The sequence below is a fragment of the Elephas maximus genome, chromosome 6 (genome assembly GCF_024166365.1).
Source record: "Elephas maximus indicus isolate mEleMax1 chromosome 6, mEleMax1 primary haplotype, whole genome shotgun sequence".
Lineage (NCBI taxonomy): Eukaryota > Metazoa > Chordata > Mammalia > Proboscidea > Elephantidae > Elephas > Elephas maximus.
Genome location: NC_064824.1, coordinates 65,996,684 through 66,016,681, shown reverse-complemented (window position 1 = coordinate 66,016,681; position 19,998 = coordinate 65,996,684). Strand labels below are relative to the sequence as shown.

Sequence of the window (19,998 nt, the reverse complement as noted above, 5' to 3'; positions counted from 1 at the left end):
CCAACAAGTTTTTGTGAAAATTTAGAGGCAATATAGGCAAGAGCCCCTGGTATGGCCATAATAGATGTTTCACAAATTTTAGTGTCCCTGTCTAGAAATTAGCCTTGAAAACTACAGCGTTGCTACTCAAAGGGCAGTCTGTGTACCAGCAACGCTGGCAGTGCCTGGAGATAATCCGTTAACCCATTGCTGTAGAGTCAATTCCGACTTATAGCTTCCCTATGGGACAGAGTAGAACTGCCCTATAGAGTTTCCAAGGAGCGCCTGGTGGATTTGAACTGCAGAGCTTTTGGTTAGCAGCTGTAGCTCTTAACCACTACCTACCAGGGTTTCCGCCTAGATTTTATACACTTATAAGAAACCTTGGGTTATACCCCAGAACTATTAAATCAGAATTTTAACAAGATCCCTATGTAATTACTACAAATTGAGAAGCATTGCATAAACAATCCACCATCCTCATCTTGTCCTTTCCCCTTAGCATCCCGTTCTGCCCCAACACCCTGGCTGCCTATGGCCCTGACTTCCAATAGGACAGGAGAGCATGTTGTTGCAAATGGTACACTTTCCAAGTTAGCTCAGATGCTTATATTGGTCAATTTTGAAGAGAAGCTTGTAGTGGCGAAGTTGTCTTTTCCTAAAGGAAATGTGAACTAGCATATGTTGAGGAGAGCAGTGGAGAGGAAGCATGGGGATATAGAGAAGAAGGAGAGCTCGTCTGATTGTGGTTTGAGACAGGTGTGGAGACAAATCCTGGAGTGTAGAGAGAGCTTGCCTTTTTAATGAGCTAGCTAGTGATGGATGCCTCTCCAGAGGATTCTTTGCTTTCCAAGAGGGAAAAAAGTACAATTGAATTTATAGATTGTTCTTTCTACTCCACAGAAATGTGTACGTGAACTTGGAAGGAGAGAAGCTCTATTAAAGTTCCCTGTGAGCTGGGCTAGACTCTGAGTGAGTGGGGTTATAGATTTTTTACTTCTACCTTCTTATTAATATTCATTAGACTTGGATTTTATCAAATCAGTGGTGGTTTATTTTAAAATTCCCAAATATTTCACCTGCACCTTCCTGTTGTTTGTTTATTTTTCTTCTCTTTTGAAATTTTTTCCTTTACTTTGTACTAAGTTGCCATAATGGGCTACCTTAAGAACCTTGTCTAAATATTACACATTACAGTGTGATGGCTATTGAATTTCATACAAATTTTATGTAGAATAAAAGTCTGGAAAGAGATCAGTGATTACCAATGGCTAGGCAATAGGGGGTGGTTACAAAGGGGCATGAGAGAATGGGGGCGGGGGTGATGGAACTGTTCTAGATGTAGATTATGGTGGTGGTTACCTGACTGTGTGCGTTTGTTAAACTGCATTAATAAGGATAAATTTTGAAGTATGTATGTAGATTATAAAACCAAAAATGAAACCCATTGCCATCCAGTGGATACAGACTCATAGTGACCCTATAGGACAGAGTAGAACAGGCCCACAGGGTTTTCAAGGCCTTAGTCTTTATGGAAGCAGACTGTCACATCTTTCTCCCTACGAGTGGCTGGTGGGTTGAACTGCCAAGCTTTCGGTTAGCAGCCGAGTGCTTAACCACTGCACCACCAGGGCTCCTTATGTAAACTATACCTCAATAAAAAAAAATGGGGTAGAGGAGTTCCAATCTGAAAAAAAAACAAAACAGCTACACTGAGTTCCAAAGTGCCGAAGATCGGGGTGGTGGTGGTAGTAGTGGTGGGGATATGCTTCTACATACGAGAGGCAGCATGCTGTATTGGTTAAAAGTATGTCCTCTAGGGAAACCCTGATGGCGTAGTGGTTAAGTGATACGGCTGCTAACCATAAAGGTCGGCAGTTCAAATCCACCAGGTGCTCCTTGGAAATCCTATGGGGCAGTTCTACTCTGTCTTCTAGGGTCACTATGAGTTGGAATTGATGTGATGGCAACAGGTTTATGGCCTCTAGAGACAGAGGGGCCAAGTTAATCCTTTAAGTTATGAAATTCTTTGCTGCCTCAGTTTCCTAATCTTCTGAATGGATGTAGCAGCAGCACCTACCTCATGGCTTGCTGTTAGGATTAAACAACAGGAACAAGAATAACAACTGTAACAACACAGAAGAATGGGCAGTGAAAATGTAAGGTCTTGGAATGGGAGAAAGTCTCTGATGGTTTGTCTCCCCCCACCTCATGTTTGGTGAGGTCATCCTTGTCTCTGCTTGAAAAATTGTCTTTATCACATAACCCTACACGTAACTCTGTCCAACCTGCCATATCAGACAGCCACTGCTGAGTAAACGCTCTGGAGTAAACCTCACAGAGACAATGAATCACCTCTTATGCCATATTCCCTCCAGGTGAGGACTGAGGTCATTGCAAGAAGCATAACAAATAGTTGACATAATGCACCAAACTAATAGATTCTATAAGGAAAACTAAACGGAAAATTTTTCTTGAGTGCTAGGCACCTCTGGCTGCAGAGACAGTAGGGCCAGTGTTATTACAGATGTGGTTGAATCAATAATATTTTTTTCATTCATTTCTTTTTCATTTCACAAAAATGCCCATTTTAACCAGCAAAGAGATAAGGAGATATTATCGAGGGCAATTTTTCATGCTGACGTGGATTACATTCTGGGACACATCGTTCTTCTAAATAGCACTGTTTCTGTTTTTTCTTCTCTCCCAAAAATGTATTCCATTCTCTTCCAGCAGTGTGAATTCATCTGGAAATCTATGACGGTCAATTAAGTAAATGAGAAAATAAAATGCTTGTAATTATGATAATCAAGCTATATGAAACCCACCCTCTTAGGTCTAATACCCAACATCTTTAAACGATATATTAATTAAGCTGTGGGTAATTATTACAATTAGAATCATGCTTTTATAATTTTAAAAAATCACTCTGAGAGAGAAAAAGGAAATATTTTTAAAATACCATATACGCAGCTGTCGGTTTTTAAAGCAATTCATCATCATGACCACATTATTTTTTCCCTGGCTGCATTATTAATGCAATCCTTCATTTAAAACTGGAGACATCGGTATGTAGCACCTTTTGTGATCTTTCTGTTTCTCTAGGTCAGAGGTTGGTAAACTTGTAAAGGGCCAGATAATTAATATTTTAGGCTTTGCAGACCAAGTTGTAAAACTGAAGATACAGGAAAGTACTTATATAACAAAAAAGAAAACATTTCCACAGATTCTTTTTGATTGATGGAATTCAAAATAAAATAATGAGTACTTTTTTTTTTTTTGCAATGCAGGTATACTAGTGAGAAGAATGATTTTTTTTTTTTTTGTTCCCTGTCATGAAACCACTTCAATAGTTCATTGTGAAAACCATTCTTAGCTTGTAGGAGGTGGTTCTCAGACTGTTGTCTGAGACCCCTGCTCTAGATCAGTGTTCTTACACTTTAGTGTACAGGGAACAATCCAGAGGGCTTGTTAAAATAGATTGCAACCCCAAGTTTCTGGTGGGGATCAAGAATTTGCATTTCTAACAAGTTCCCAGATGACTCTGAAGCTCCTGTTTGGGGACCATACTTGTAGAACACTGCTCTTGATGCTGGTCCTTTTAAAAACTCACATTGAATAAAAATCTACATATTTTATGGCCTCATGATTTACCTTTATGTCTCAGCTCACCTGATAGACTATCTTTTTGAACTTCAAGATACAAGGGTGGTAAACCCCAGGTTAAATTTTCATTAAGTAGTGAAGGCGTATTTAGCTAGCCCAGGTTTGAGAATAGAGGAGCTTTTGTCTCTTAAATAGCTATTAGTCTCTGGCTTAAGAAGACAGGCATTAGCACCTACTTGTCTGCTACAAAGAATGTCTGACTAGCATAATAGAATTTTTCCAATCCAGTAGCACTTTTAAAATAGAATGCACTATTCCAAAGGATATATGTGGGTGAAACATAAGAATAACAATTTTGCCTTAGATTTAAAAAAAAGCCTGTTGCCGTCCAGTAGATTCCAATTCATTGTGACCCTGTAGGACAGAGTACAAATGCCTCATAGGGTTTCCAAGGCTGTAAATCTTTACGGAAGCAGACCACCACATCTTTCTCCCTGGAGTGGCTGGTGAGTTTGAACTGCTGACCTTTCGATTAGCAGCCAAGCTTAGGGCAACCCTGTGCGTTACAGGGTAGAACTGTGTTCCATAGGGTTTTCTTGGCTGTAATCGTTAGAGAAGCAGATTGACAGGGCTTTCTTTTGCTGTGCTGCTGGGTGGGTTAGAACTGCCAGCCTTTAGGTTAGTATTCAAGTGAAATTTGTTTGCGCCACCCAGGGATCTTCTGAATTTAACCCAGAAAAAACCCAGAGGCTAGTTAAAATACCTGAAGCTGCAGAGGGGCAAGTGGGATGCTTAAAATTCCTAAATCCTGGAGTTGTCCATGGTCTGCTAGACCAACTAGTCTCTAAATTGACTGTTAGCCGCTTTGGGCTCTTGCTGACAAGCTCTGACTGGTTTGAACTATTACCTACGCTGAGGTTGTGAGAAGGTTAATGATAAACAGCAGCGCATTAGCTAATTTTAATGCTCACACCTTACCGAAGAGGTTCTTTCAGAAAGAAGCAAAGTGGAAAATATATTCTCCTTCTGTTTATTTGTCCCAATGGTTTAAAAAAAAAAAATCAGCTTTATGGAACCATAATCTTCCTTGTGACAGATGGGCCTATACATTAGCATCGTGCTTTCAATCGACAGTTTACGTTTCAAGAGGAAGGTGAAGAGACTGAATGTAAAGACATATTCAGCATCTATTGTCATTTTTCAGTTTTGTAACATTGATACGAAAAATAGTATTCTGGTTAGCAGCTTAACTGGCAACCCATGTAACCCTAGACAGTACTACAAACCCGGAGAGTGCACTTTTACAGACAATTACTTTTGGTGAAACAGTATGTACAATTTTAACAAATAAATACATAAATACAATTATCCATATATAATGATATACCTAAAAATCAATTATCATCAACAAGCGTTTCTAGTAAATTACTTCTTTCATTCACAAGTTTCTCTTTTGCTTATAAAAACTATCTTCACCTTTACAGAAGAAATGACATAATTCCCCCACTAAACCCACATACTAGGAAAGGTAGAAAATGAATCCCAGACACTGTATGTAAATATTCCACTGTCTTTTGATAGAAGAGATTTGATTGAAAAACTCCTTCCTTGGCTTCTCTGAAAAGTTTATTTTCCCCATATCGTATCACACAAAGGGGTTTTGTTCTGAATCTGATCCAAATTAAAAATGATTTTCTTCATTTTTCAATTGTGGTTATTTAAAAATACAATGCTATATACTGGAACTGACATTTGCTCCAATATAAGAAGACACAAAGCTGCGCAAACTAGGCTACCGAAGATAACACTTTTAAAAATACACAAATTAAAAAAGAAACTTCAAGAATATAGACACTGATTATTGATACCTATTGTTATCCAGTGCATAATGAACAAAAAGGGGGGTAGTCCGAAAGTTGTTGTCAAAATTGTCTGAATGACTCCTGGTAGAATACTGTCTGAAGCATTATTTTATGGCATGGAAATGATAAGAAATCCACAAGATGGCTCAGCAGATAATTGAAACCATAATTTGGCTAGTATCATAAGTTAACAAAAGTAGAAGATTAGAGCTATTTCTTCATCATTTGACTGAAACATTTCTTTGAACATTCAAAACATAAAGGGCAAACATGCTTAAGGCTATTGAAACACTGGACAAATGGCCTTGCCTCACCAAGCTCCATGCAGAAGAAAATGATACATAACAAGCAGATTCTAACGATGCATACAGCTGGGAAGAAGGAAAAAAAAGTCTTTAAAATATATACATGTGGTCTCTGATGAATATTTACATATTTGTCATATGGGCACTACAGTCTTAAAAAAGTCAGGAAATAGTCCTTTAAGACATATGCTTCTCTAATTTTTGCTCCTTTTTAAGATTAGAGCTCTATTCTAATGAATATGTACATATATATGTAAAACAATTCATAAATGTACATATATTATGTTTACAATGTGCAATTCATTGATACCAAAGGTGGCCTGACTGAGCATGATGTAGATGCAAGACAGCAGTGTGAGACAGAGGCTTGATTCTACCGCAGGACTGAAAGGTGAACCATATGCAAAGTCATGGGACTTTCCCAATGTTCCCAGCTCAACAGCAGTTGAAGCTGCAGTGCTGGAGGGTGGCTTACCTTATGTTGATCCATCTCTCCCAGGCTACCTAATGCTGTCCTAGAATCAAAGCCAGCAGCCCCGCTGATCCTAAGATAAAGATGTATTCAAGGAGGGGAAGTTCTGTTTCATATTGGGTTCTTTTGGTTAGGGATGAGAGATAAAATGTTTTCAGGAAATAGACCATGAGTTCCATTTGTTTATTTCGTCTACATATTTTCTATTAACTTTTCTGGGAGCTTCCAGAGGCCAAGTTAACAAAAATTAAGAAGTACTCTCTTTCAGTTGAGGGGCTTTCTTCAAATGAAAACAAACAGGAGTTTTCTAACGGATGGTAGAAGATGGGCAGTGTGTGGGTAGTGATATGTTTGCTGAGTGCCTATTCTGCTAGAGGTGGACTAGCCCTACTTCTCCAAGTTCTTAGAGGGGATTTAGTCAAATGTTCCATGATATCTAGGTTGGTGAGATGCATCTTGCAAAGCAAGTGTTTGAGTTACTAGAATATACCCCCAGCCAGAGGCTCCTCCCCAAAGAAAGGCAGCTGCATTCACGTTCAGCACCCTGGGAACCAAGGCAATACGCTAAAGTAATAACTTATTCATTGAAATCAGAAGAAATGATAGAGAAATTGAAGCTTTCCCACATACCTAACTTATAAACCAAACCAAACCCAGTGCCTTCGAGTCGATTCTGACTCATAGTGACCCTATGGGACAGGGTAGAACTGCCCCAAAGAGTTTCCAAGGAGCTCCTGGCAGATTCGAACTGCCGACCCTTTGGTTAGCAGCCATAGCACTTAATCACTATGCCACCAGGGTTTCCACCTAACTTATACCCAAGGCAAATCCAAAGTTTTGGAAGGACCGGGTCCACCAATGGCTCCTAGTTCATCTTTATTTTGGCAGATTTTATATTAAGATCACGTTACTACTATTGATAGCCATCATTGTTATTATGCGATTATTTTAGCATTTAGACTAATGCATGACGTATTGCGTTATGTAGCACCTTTTAAACTAAGGATCTCAAAACACTTAGCAAATTCAATTTGCTCTCACAGCTCCTGGGAGGTAGGTGGGTTTGTTTGTTTACAGTCATTTTATAAATGAGCATATTGAAGAACAGCAAGGTTAAGATGCCAGCTCACATGACCCATTAAGTATGATGGCAAGAATAGGACCCGACCCCAAGCTTCCCCACCTTCTTGCCCGTGAACCTCAGTCACAGTGCCACAAGAACACCTCATTGTAGCTTTGCAGCTAAAGGTACTTGGACGTTTATTAACCAGTAAGCAAGCCACACGTGGGCATAATTGTGTTTACTTACTAATCCGTAGTGCACGATTTCACATGGGTTTCACCACATCCTTGATGTGGCACAAATAAGTCCGTGTGTACCTTGATTATTGGGTAATCCATCCCTGTCATTACATCTATCAACTGCAGGGCCAACTCTTTCAATAAAATTGGTGACTGTGAAAGATTTTCTCCCTTGCTTTGTGAGGGGCATCTTATACTATTGCTAAACTTAGGTAAATTATAATGCATACATAAATTTGTACTTCTTAGTGTGATTTATCATTCTTCTGGCCTCCTATCAACCTGTTTTCTACACATGGAGACATGTGCCTGCATGATCCAGAAACTGTGAAATGCACTTAGCACACTGTATGGAGGGAAGCAGGTGAGATTACACTTGGCAAAGTCTCCTTGGAGGCACCATGTTTTTTTCTGAAAGAGCCAAACAAAAACAACAAAAAATAAACCTCTTGTTTACTTAGTTAAGTAGCATTTTATATACATTCCACCTGCTGGCCAGGTTTATTCCATGGATGAGCAAGCAGAGTTGTCTCCCAAACATAAACAGTATTTGATTCTCAAGTTTAAATTTCCATCTATTTAACTTCAGCCTCCCCACCAGTACTAAGTTCATTTCTTGGTGGAAGTGCTAATACTGCACGTATTACATGGAAATAGGTGTAAAAAACTCAGTGCAACAACAACACACACAATATTAACAATCACATCCAGTGTGTCTTCCTGACTATGTGTCATTTCTGAATATTTTAAAGTTATTTACTTTTTTTTTTTTGCAGAAATGATATGAAGACATTACTACGAGTTCCAGTTTCTCAAACCCAGATTTTTATCTTAGATGCACACAGTACCTGATTACGTAAATCCTAAGAGTTGTTTGGAACTTGCTTTTTGAGATAAATGGTAATGCTGTCGGACCTGAGAATGATTCATGGTCCTTCTGGCTTACGTGTTGTTTCTATGACCAGAGCCTCACATTTGTACATTGGTAATCAAAGAAAGGTACTAAGGATGGGAAGAAAAAACTTTTTACAAAACCCCTTCTCCAGTTCATGTCCCCTGGTGACACCTGTAAAATACCGGTATCTTAGGCCCCATTTCTTAAAAAAGAAAAGAAACGTATTTACATCGGTAAAAATCCTAACATCTGAGATGTTTCTTGCTTGACATGTCATTCCAGATTCTGTGCATTTCTTCTGGAGAGATCTGATGCACGGTGATAACTCGGCGATACCTACACAAACTATAGGCCATCTTCCAGTGATTGAAGCCACTGTTCTGGAAAGGATGTATGCCCAGCTTTCGAAGACACAATCCCACATAGACATCTTCAAGGTGAAGCAGCCGTGTGTGAAGTGAGGTCTTGTAAATGAGTTCAGCCACATCGGCTGAAAAGATGTAGCCAGTCCCCGAACAGAATGGTGGGTAGTTACTGTCAGGGTACAAATCCCTGGGCATATACCACTTACTACGGACATCCCGGATTGGCCCTCCATTGATGACATAGCCAGTAAAATATCTTCTCCTTGGCTTGGTGGTGGGCTTCAGTAGTTTATAAATAAGGTTGTCCATGTTTACAAAAATGTCACTGTCTGTTTTCATGACGTACTTGGCTTTTGAACAAAAAGTGGCCACCCATCTCATCCCCATTAATGTTTTGAGGGTAAGGTTATGGTAGGAGTCAATGAAGTCCTCCACAATAATGTCATGGAAGATTTGACTCTCTTGCTCTACCATCTGATTCAGAACAGGATCAGCGTTCTTGCCTAGGAGGAAGAGAGTGGCTATCTTGATCCCTTTAAAGTTGTTCTCATCTCCCCATGTCTCTCTGATTGCCTGGCGGGCATCGAACTCCTTGTGGGTAGTGCTGATGAGGATAACAAGGAAAGGAATGTTTTTCTCACATTTGTTGGGCTCGTTTATAAGAAATGCAAAAGAGTGTGGGTTTATAGGTCGCGTTCTTATGTTGCCAAAGGTGAAGTTTTTTCTAGCAACTGTTAGGTGGCTGAATGGCTTGGAGCCAGTGTAGGAAGAAGTAGGACGAGTTACACTCAAGTACCAAAGAGCGCTGGCCCAGCACACAACTGTCAAAACATATAAACAGGAGACCTTCGAAGCCATTGTCTTAAGAGCACGTCTATTCCAAATATTGAATAAAATGCCTTTTTGGCACTAGCTTCTTTTCATCTTGCGAAGGCAGCATATTACTAAGCAATCTTAAAGTTCGATAGAGAAGCGAGAGTGTGGGATTGTTCATGGGTCTTAGTGGCAGTCTTGCATTTCAATGTATGTTCTTGAATCTTAAATTCAATCTATGTTCTTCCAAACCTGACGGAAGTTCCCATGCTTTATAAACTGTCCTCTTAACTCTGTAAAATGAAGAAAGCACAGTTATTCAGATTTATTTAGTCATTTTATATCTTTAATAAACATAATAAAAGTATAAGAATTACTCACGATGATGGACATAAAGGATAATCATTAATGTCCATCAGGACCAATGCCTTTCTGACTTACCATCCCGATTTTTCTCTCCTTGATAGAAGCTGTTTATGTATATTCATACCCAAACTAACAAATACATAGATTATACTCTCTAGATGAGTATGCAGTAAACTGAGCATGAGTAATTTAAAAAAGTATACAATGTCATCCTCTTCCCAGAGGCCTTTGTGGTTAAAAAGTTTCTAACACTAAAATTTTCTGTCAGTCAGGAAAGTCTCACACATGGCCTTACAGATTTTTTCCAAGTTTGAGTTTTTTGTTTGCTTGACTCTGATGAGGGAATCAATTCTGACCATGTCTTTGCTTTCTCTAACCCTGTATTTGAAAATGTGTCAGTCACAGCTGGAAAATCTCTAATACTTTTGTCCGTTGTGGTTCTGATTCAGATGTAACTCTCAACTTCTACTCACTTTCTCCTGGTTTTGGCTCTCACAACTCTTAGTTTCTAATTCTCAGTCTTCTACAAGGCCTCATATGGAGAATATTCTTATCCTTCCCCTCCTGCCCAAGTGTCCTTGCTGATAGCCAGCAGCATTCATTTTGGAGCTGACCTAAATGGTGCTTTTTGTAGTTTTCAAGAATTCACCCATATGTTCTATTGACAACATTACCCTGGCCCCTTTTAACTCTTTTTACTTAGTGACACTTGCCTATAAGTATATCAAGAGTATAATAAGGGAGACTATTGGGCTTGGGGGCCATGAATTCAATGAAGATGTGACAGGGCACTGTAACTGCTGTTCAAATTAAAAAGTTGTCCTCAGGAGCTCTAAGCCTTTCTAGAACTTCAGCTGCTATCATTCCAGTTAAAAATACATGCCAGGATACAGAGTCTGATCATGTAAAAAACTGTCTCTTCCTTCCTAGTTAGAACAGAAGGTGGTAGTCCTGAAGACAGAGACAACACATAATGGATGTGCTTCAACAAAGTCAGCTTCAAAAAAATCTATGCTCTTCAATGTATGGACTGTGTTTAAAGAATTTAACTGGGATTGTAGATGGAAAATCATGCTTCTAAGCACAGTAGTCGCAGGCAATGAAAAGACCTGATGGACAACAGCAGAGACAATACACATCCTCTTGTCTAAGCCAAAAGTTGACCGTGAATATATGATCCATATGAGATCACTGATAACTCAGTGTGGTTACGGTTCTAACTAAATGAATATTAGAATGACTTCAAGCAGCAGGACTCTAGGCATAGTCAGGCTTTCATCCAACCCATAATAAGTATTCTCTAAATATAGGCTTCAGTATCCTTGGCCTCCTGGAGGAAATTTCTACTGTAAAGGTGCACCGATGCTGATAAAAAGAGGATGCGATATACAGTAAACTTTGAAACTTTAAACAGTAAGCAAAAGGAAGCGAGAGAAACTAGTAGAGAGTTTAGAAAAGGGCTTCTTAACTTGGGATACAGAGATATTGACTCCATCTCAGTTCCAAAGGGATGTTAGTGAAGCCCAAGATGGTACTAGATACCAAGTCTTCTCCAACATTGTTCTAGCCTATGTGATGGATGCTTATAAAAAACCAGTGAGGGTTGAGTCGATTTCGACTCTTGGTAACTCCATGTGTTTTAGAGTAGAACTGTACTCCATAGGGTTTTCAGTGGCTGTGATCTTTCAGAAGCAAATCACCAGGCCTTTCTTTTAAGGCACCTCTGGGTGGATTTGAACCAAGAACCTTTCAGTTAGTAGTAGCCAAGTGCTTCACTGTTTGAGCCAACTGCCTGATTCTTATAAGCCCTTTATATCATAGTATTTCCCTTGTCCTCTTGCACACTTCCCTGCCAAATTTCGAGTGACCTATTACCAAGATGTCAGGGGACTCCCAAAGAGCCTCACCTGGAAGAGGCTCCTGCCCATTTTGACTGTCTTCTTCTGGAGCCACAAATCAGGTTATCAATAGAGGATTTCTCTATATTTGGTTTTCCTTTTTATCATTCCAATCCTGTTCCTGGTGAGTTAATTTCACAATTTATTACCCTCTACTTCTATTTTTTTTTTTTTACTTCTATAGCCAGGACTTCATTTAACTCTTGAATTCATTCGTTTGTTAATTCACTTATTAATCAATCAATTAACCAAACATTTATTGAATGCCTAGTGTGTGCCAGGTATAGGAAAAACAGAAATAGAGTCCATATACCTGTTTCAAGGAAGTTAAAATCTAGGAGGAAAGACTTCAAGTAAATGATGAAAATAGTGAAATAAAAGTCTTCATCACAAGGCTACTGGCATAGGAGAGGTGGGGTAGGGAAGAGAGTATGGGAGAACTGGGTACAGCTGTGCAGGTTGTGCACAGAACAACTCCAGAGGGCACTATTCACATAAGCTGCAATGGGAATTCTGCTTTTCTGTTCTATGCCAGAATCATACGATGCAGTAGGGGAGGATAAAAACTAGTGCATGGATAATTTAGAAAAGGTGATCTAAGCTGGATCTTAAAGAACAGCTAGAAATTATCTGGATGGGGCATGGGCATTCTAGGCAGAGGCAACAGCATATGCAAAGGCATAAAATGAGAGAGAGCAAGATGTGCACCAGGATTGCATATAGCTGAGTAAAGGAAGAGAACAGGGTGATGGAGAGGACAGTGGGGATAGTTAGAGGAGGAGCTGTAGAGACAGGCAAGGTCAGATGGTGAGTGGCACTCAGAAACCATTCTGAGCTGAGAAGCCAGTCACCTATCTGTGCAATCTAGGGCCTAAGGGAAGAGTTTACCTTCCTCAAATCCTGTATACTGATTTCAGTAGCAATTCATTCTTCCATGCCAAAGATTTTTTCTCCCTTAGTGCTATGCCTAAGAAGAGTAAGTGAGAATTTGTTTTCTCAGATACCTTTCTGTGTGATTTTCTGGAGCTAAAAGAGGAAGAAATATAAAGGAAATAGGGGAGGACATGAAAAAAGTTTATATATTTATAAACAGTTTTTCATAGAAGAACGAGAATTCTTTTCTGGACAACTAATCAGTGTAATACTTCTTACTATTGTAGCTGTCATTTAAAAATATGTATTCTATACCATGCCCTGTGTTATGTGCTATATTCTATGCCATGCATTTTGTAGAGCTTCATTTCTTACAGTGTTACAAGAGATGTTATTTCCTCCATTTAACAGAATGAAGACTCAGAGATAATGAGTTGCTTGTCCAAGGCTACACAGCTAGTCAGTGACTAGTAAATATTCAAACCTCCAAGCCTCCGATGCTTTCCAAAGCCTGTTAGGACAAGAAGCATAATCTTGGATGGGAAATTTGCTCAGGGTGGGAGAGATCATCTCAGACTGCTAGACTCCCAGTGATCTATACCTTTATTTTTTAGATGTGTGTCCCTTGCTTGGACTTTCTCGTTCGTTTGGGTTTGCTATGTTCCGTACTACACTAAGTCTGTAAGTGTGCTTAATCTTTAAAAATTGATGATTTGCAAAGGACACACTGAAGCTGGAAGATGCTGTAGGGAGCTGCAAGCGTTGAAAAGTTTAGAAATATTTTCCAGGTTCCTTTCTCAGAAAGCATGTAAAACACACTCATACACACTGAGAAAATCACTATTTCTATTGACCTTATTCTTCTGGTTCGAGAAGAAACGGAGGCGCAGTATTACATCGTGGTCAATACTAAATGAAAATTATCACCAACAAGAAACAGAGGCTTTGAAATGTGAAAAGGATCAGCATAGAATCTGAAGAGTTGCAAATGTGTCCCCCCCAAAATGGCCTTTTTGCTTACAGCAGAACTTAGATTTCTCAGGTGGCCAAGTCAGTACAAAATTATGCCTCTTGGCTAGAAAGAGTAATATAACTAAGAAGACAGAGAAGTATGATGTATTTGACTATAAAGGTCAATTTCATATATGTTGGATGGTATAGTTGGTAACGGATGAGAGCATCCTTGTTTTACTCTTTGAGTAATGCTGGCTTGCTATGTGGCTTTTCCGTGCCTTACCAAAAAAACAAAAACAAAAACAAAAACCAAACTCGTTGCCATAGAGTTGATTTTGGACTCATAGCAACCCTACAGGACAGAGTAGAACTGCCCCATAGGGTTTCCAAGTAGCAGCTGGTGGATTCGCACCCCCGACCTTTTGGTTAGCAGCTGGAGCTCTTAACCACTGCACCTTCAGGGCTCCTTCTGTGCCTTAGTAACCTTAAATATAGTATAATATATTCAAAATAGTATCCAACTCATGGCAACTCTATGCACAATGGAATGAAGTGCTGCCTGGTCCTGTGTCATTCCCATGATCAATTGCTGATAGGACCATTGTGACCCAAAGGGTTTTCATTGGCTGATTTTTGGAAGTAGATTGCCAGGCCTTTCTTCCTAGTCTGTCTTAGCCTGGAAGCTCCACTAAAACCTGTTCATCATCATAGCAACATGCAAACCTCCACTTACAGATGGGTGGTGGATGTACATGAGGTACATTGGCTGGGAATCGAACCTGGGTGTCCTGCATGGAAGGCCAGAAATCTACCATTGAACTACCACTGCCCCACTGCATCCAAATACATTATACATATTAATGACCATTGCTAAACAGTTTGAGGCTCTGTGAAAAGGGTACTATACAGGCAGACGGTATTAAGATACAAAGAGCAGTATCTAATGAGGATGAGAGGATTCTATCAGTTCATCAGTTCATGGTTTTCGATCCTGAGCACATATACTGATCAATTTTTCTAAACAGTAAGTAGGAATGCTGTAAGTTTTTTGGTTTGTTCACTCAAGGTTAGTGAGTACACTGTGAAGATTTTCCTGCTGGAGAACTCGGTTTCCTTCCTGGAAAACTCAAACCCAAAGGCCCACTAAAAAACAGAAAATAAGTCAGCTAAAAAGTCCTGGAGAAAGAACTGAGTATTACAAAGCAGAATCCTCTGGAGGGTTCTTTTCAGTTTTACAAGATTTAAAAAAATCCTGTTTAACAGACAAGTTAGTATGTCAGTAAAATAGAAAGTTGCACATCTAACATTTGTCATTGCTTTTAGCAGCTCTACCATAACCACAGACACTGATGACACGTTTTAACTTGTCATCCATTAAATACAAATCCCTCCAAATAGAACATTTCGCTAGAATGTTTGAAAGATACTTCCCCAGGGCCTTCACTGTATCACAGGGCTGTCTAGTAACTCTCCACTTTCAGGAAGTTAATGGGCAGAATTTTCAATTTAAGAAGCACATGTTTCTCCTAGAAATCTCATGGTGGGTTGCCTGTTATTTTGAATAATTTACTTAAAAAACATAAACTTGTTAAAGTTCTTTTCTTCTGTGGCCAGAAGTAGGGGCTAGGAGCAGATGAATGGTGCTTTGGTGAACTGAGCAGAGTTCTGGGTGCCAGTTTCATGTCTATCTCCATCATGGTTCAGTCAGGTACAAGTCAGTACTGACTTCCTATACCTCTGTGGCCACTTACACTGAATTGGCTTGTGATCTTTCCAGCTTCCCTTCACTCACGGATTAAGTTGCAAGGGGCCTTGCCAAATGGCCCGCTTCTACCCTTGTGGTATCTCAAAGGAATATTATATCTCCACGTTCTGATTTTCCTTTGATTTTCAAACCTATTTCGTTTAGTCATCAAATATGCACTGAACACCTACTAGATGCCAGGCCCTGTTCTAGGAGCTGGAAAGACAGATAGGGAGGCAGAAAATAAACATATGATGTTGTTGTTGTCAGCTGCCATGGAGTTGGCCCTGACTTGTGGTGACCTCGAGCCCAATGGGATTGGACCATTATGACCCATGGAGTTTTCACTGGCTGATTTTTGGAAGTAGATTGCCAGGCCTTTCTTTCTAGTCTGTCTTAGCCTGGAAGCTTTGCTCAAACCTTTTTTAGCATTATAGCAACATGCAAGCCTCCACCGAGAGGTGTGTGGTGGCCATGCATGAGATGCATTGGTGGGGAATCGAACCTGGGTTTCCCAAATGAAAGGTGAGAACTCTATCCCTGAGCTGCCACTGCCCTCAAACACATGATAAATTAATGCAAAAATAATTTCAGGAAGTGATAGTACTGTGAAGTAAGTAAAGTGGGGCAATGGGATAGAAGCTAAACAGAGGTGGGGGGAGGGGTTATTTTAGATAAGTTGGTCACTCTCTGAGGAAGTGACATTTGAGCTGAGACCAGAATGTCCTGGTCTCTCTGGTTTGATCTTCGAGTCTTTTACTCAGCTTTTGTCTCTTTGCTTGGCTGTTTGGGCTTAATGCCTAAGTGTTATTGTTGTTAGCTGCCATTGGGTAGGCTGATGATTCATGCTGACCCACCCCATGCACGATGGAACAAAATATTGCCTAGTCTTCCGAGATCTCCATGATCAGTTGCGGATCAGACCATTGTAATCTATATGGTTTTCATTGATTTGTTTTCAGAAGTAGAATGCTAGGCCCTTCTTCCTAGTCTTAGTCTGGAAGCTCTACTTAAACCTGTTCAGCATTATAGCAACACATAAGCCTCTACTGACAGATGGGTGGTGATTGCACCTGAGGTACATTGGCCAAAAATTCAAACTAATTAGGAGCATGCCTTTAGTGTTTGAACTTTGTTCTTCCCTGGTCTTTTGGATCTTCTTGGCTTCCTACCTCCAAGCTATGGCAACTCCTTTGACTCATGGAAACATCTCTAGCTTCTAGAGCTCTAGGTTACCTACTTTCCTGGGAAGGGACAAAGTGAAATACTTTGCTCCACAGACTTCAGTCCTTCATAAAAAATAAAAAAAAAAAAAAAGATTTTTTTTTTTTTTTTTTTTTTAGTAGGCAAATTCTTGGTTTTTGGTAAACCAACTTTCAAATGGTAAAAAATTTGTAATTAACATTCAAAGAAGAAAGAAACATACACGTGCAAAGGGAACCAAGATTTGGTTACTTTCTAGGTTAAAAAAAAAAAAGCCAGTGCAGATTCTTTTTTAAGGCCTTGTGAAGAATATGGCTGTCACTATCTCTCTCCTCTTACACCTTCAAAAACCCATATTAGTCAAGCAAGATAAGTCAGGACTGTGGCACATTTTCCAAAACGTTGGGGCCAGCAGTTCCTGAGATACTGGCTTGATTTCTGGAGAATAAGGGCAATTCTCCTGCGTCACCTCAAACTACCAGCATCTCTACTACTCAGAATCAATTTTCACAGATCACATTGCACCACAAAAGTGCTTTTAACATAAAAATTAGCATAGTAAATTAAAAAACAAAATGCAAGAAAATAAAGCTGTTGAACAACATAAACCCAGTTTTAACCGGTTAAAAGACAAGAAAGGAATGAAAAAGAAAGAAAGGAGGGAGGGAGGAAGGAAGAAAGGAAAGTTTTTATGAAATACATTTGAAATGGATGAGGAGCTGGCTGTATTTCACATCATTATATTTAGTAGTATAAAAGAGATCCTTTCTGAAAAATGTTTTGATCTGAAATAGTTTTCCTCAGAGCTAGTGCATGAATGAAATCAAAGTAGCTTCATTCTGTGGGGAAAAACAGGAACTCAGACTGCAACAGGACTAATTGATAAACTATCCCCAAAGGCTAGAGACTCTGCTCTGCTGCATTAATTTGGCTATGGTTATCTTGTCCAACTCCCTCCCTTTTTCTCACTCTCGTAATTACGCTCTAAATAAGTACAGGAGACGAGGAAATAAAGCACTATTAACATTAGATAATGGTCCTTGAAGGAAGAATTTCATAAACCATTATGCTATACAGCTTGCTAACTTATTATCGCTCCAAATCACAGAGGGCTGGCTTTCTCTCTTAGCCTTTCTTTTAAGTAAGCTTCTTGGGCTGTGGAAGGCACCAGAACCGTACAAGTAGAAATCCCTGAATGCTCATAGAAGTAAGCGTTTTGACTCCTCTGCCTCAGAAAGACAAAGACTTAATTTGTTCCTTTTAAAAATTTAATTATAAATCCTTTGGAAAAGATTCCATAATTGAATTTACCCAACAGATTGTTTGCAACGAAGAAGGGAAGTAAAACAACAGGTAATGTTCCTCATGACTTGGCAGTTGACGCCATTTTCCTCCCAAATCTGGAAAAAAAAAAAAAAAATGATTTGAGCCTTTCTCCTTTCAGTTCAATGTATTTTGAAATTTGTTGAAAAAGTCTCTATAAATCCCTGCATTGGGAAGAATGGGGACAACTTGAAAGAGGTGTGGTGGAGATGCGGATGTCTCTCTTACTTTTCTAAAAAGCCACATTCTGTCTCACTGAGGAGAAAGTGCACTTCAAATTAGAAGGGAAGATTACAGCTTTCTTTAAATCAATGTGTTGCCTTACTGCTGGAATTCAGGGAATTTTTTTTTTTTTTTTTTTTAACATTGCTACGATCCTCTCGGGGAAAAATGAGAATGAGGGTATCTCATTATTTTAAATGAATACTTTTGCTTCCTTGCTGGGATGGATGTTGTGTCTCGACTGCCTTATATAGGACAGATTTTTAAAGATGGGCAATCACTTATTTAATCACAGGAGCGTGGAAGCCGGGCAGCCTGCTCAGGCCTGGGAGGGGCTTCTCCACTGGGAAAGGAAACACTAGGATTTTTTATTAGAAATACAGACGAGGATGCGAGGAAAGACATCCTACTAATATAAACAGCAGCTGGGAGAATTTAAAAATGATGAGCTACGTGATACTGAAAGCATTTTCATCTGACCCATCATCTTTGGGGAGCCTGATATATAAATGGATATTTTGAGAAACCAGAAAGATTTGTTTGCATATTTACTACCTAAAATTTACAAAGTCTAAGGAGACATTTCTTAGAAGATGCATCAGAGGGAGGTAACATTACTTAGATCATATTTCAAAGAGTGATATTAGTACCACACAGCAACCACTAAAGTAGGAAAGAGAATTTAAAATTTTTATTTTCTTTTGGGTGTGTCTGTGTGTGTAACTCAAATACCCATTTATATAATATCAATTTATTGGAATATATATTAGCCAAAAATAGTTTATGCAGCTGTTCTTAATGGAAATTCTTTTGTTGGCATTCAATGCTAGGACACTGAAAGACCAGGATTCAAGTTCCAGATTTTCAGTCATCAGCTCCATGCACTGCGCATCTCTATGGTTTTGTTTCCTTGTTTGTAAAATGGGAATGATAATAGCTGGCCATACTTTGCAGGGTTATTGTAAGGATCAAACGGGTAACGTATCTGAAAATACTTTGTAAAGCTGAAAAATGCTACATTAATATAAAGTATTATCGTTATTCATATAAACCCAATAAATAAAGACAAATCCAGAGAGGTTGCCTATAAATTGTTTCATAAGAAACAGTCAACACATCTTGACCTACAGGTGCAAAAGCAGTTTTCTTAGTTGGCTGTTGCGCAAAAGGAAAACAGAAAAAGCTTGACAACTCCAGTTGACTTTTTTATAAGAAACTTTCATTTTCATTTTATAGTATCTATTGAACTCCTGTAAAAAATAATGGTATATAAGTTAGAGGAAGTGTCATTATAACTATTGTTACTGTTAGTGATGTGATGTAGAATTAGAATTTTTTCAAATATAACTTTAGAATATTAAAATCTACCAGATTTAAGTAGCCCACTGAACGGGATACTTGCATAGCCACAATTAAACATTCTATATAAATAAAATATCCTGAAATGGCTATCTATACTGTGTTTATTTTTACAGTTTTAAGAAAAAGCCAATAAAAAAATATAACTTCAATTCTTTTTTCTTCACAGACTTGTCAAGTGTTGCAATACAGCATCTCTAAAATGTAATATTACAAGGTTTATCATCATTTAACCAGTTAACTAAGGGGCTTATCAATTTTCAGCATTAGAATAGTATTTATGAATTATTCTAGAAATGCGCTCAAAGGAAAGTCTGGGTGACAATGACAGTCCTCCTTGGCAGGGTAGCTTTTAAACTGTACCCTGTAATCTCTGTTTTCTGTGTATAATTTTCTTAAATTAGTACTCACTGCCCAACCAGATGAGGATGTGCCCTTTGCTTTGTTATCGTCTTCA

The 19,998-nt window shown here is 39.0% G+C and overlaps 1 protein-coding gene and 1 long non-coding RNA gene across 2 annotated transcripts; both read right to left on the bottom strand.

Annotated features, from left to right (window-relative positions):
* Positions 1 to 8,663: 8,663 nt before the first annotated feature.
* B3GALT1 (beta-1,3-galactosyltransferase 1) lies at positions 8,664 to 9,750 on the bottom strand. Its single transcript, XM_049887365.1, has one exon. The coding sequence runs from the start codon at positions 9,642 to 9,644 to the stop codon at positions 8,664 to 8,666; it is 981 nt and encodes a 326-aa protein (XP_049743322.1). The 5' UTR covers positions 9,645 to 9,750.
* A 113-nt stretch (positions 9,751 to 9,863) lies between these two features.
* Positions 9,864 to 18,051, bottom strand: LOC126077750 (uncharacterized). The gene is made up of 3 exons (XR_007517843.1): positions 17,949 to 18,051; positions 12,752 to 12,889; positions 9,864 to 9,892 (listed from the first exon to the last, which is right to left on the bottom strand). It is a non-coding gene; the product is annotated as an uncharacterized LOC126077750 (long non-coding RNA).
* Positions 18,052 to 19,998: the final 1,947 nt, after the last annotated feature.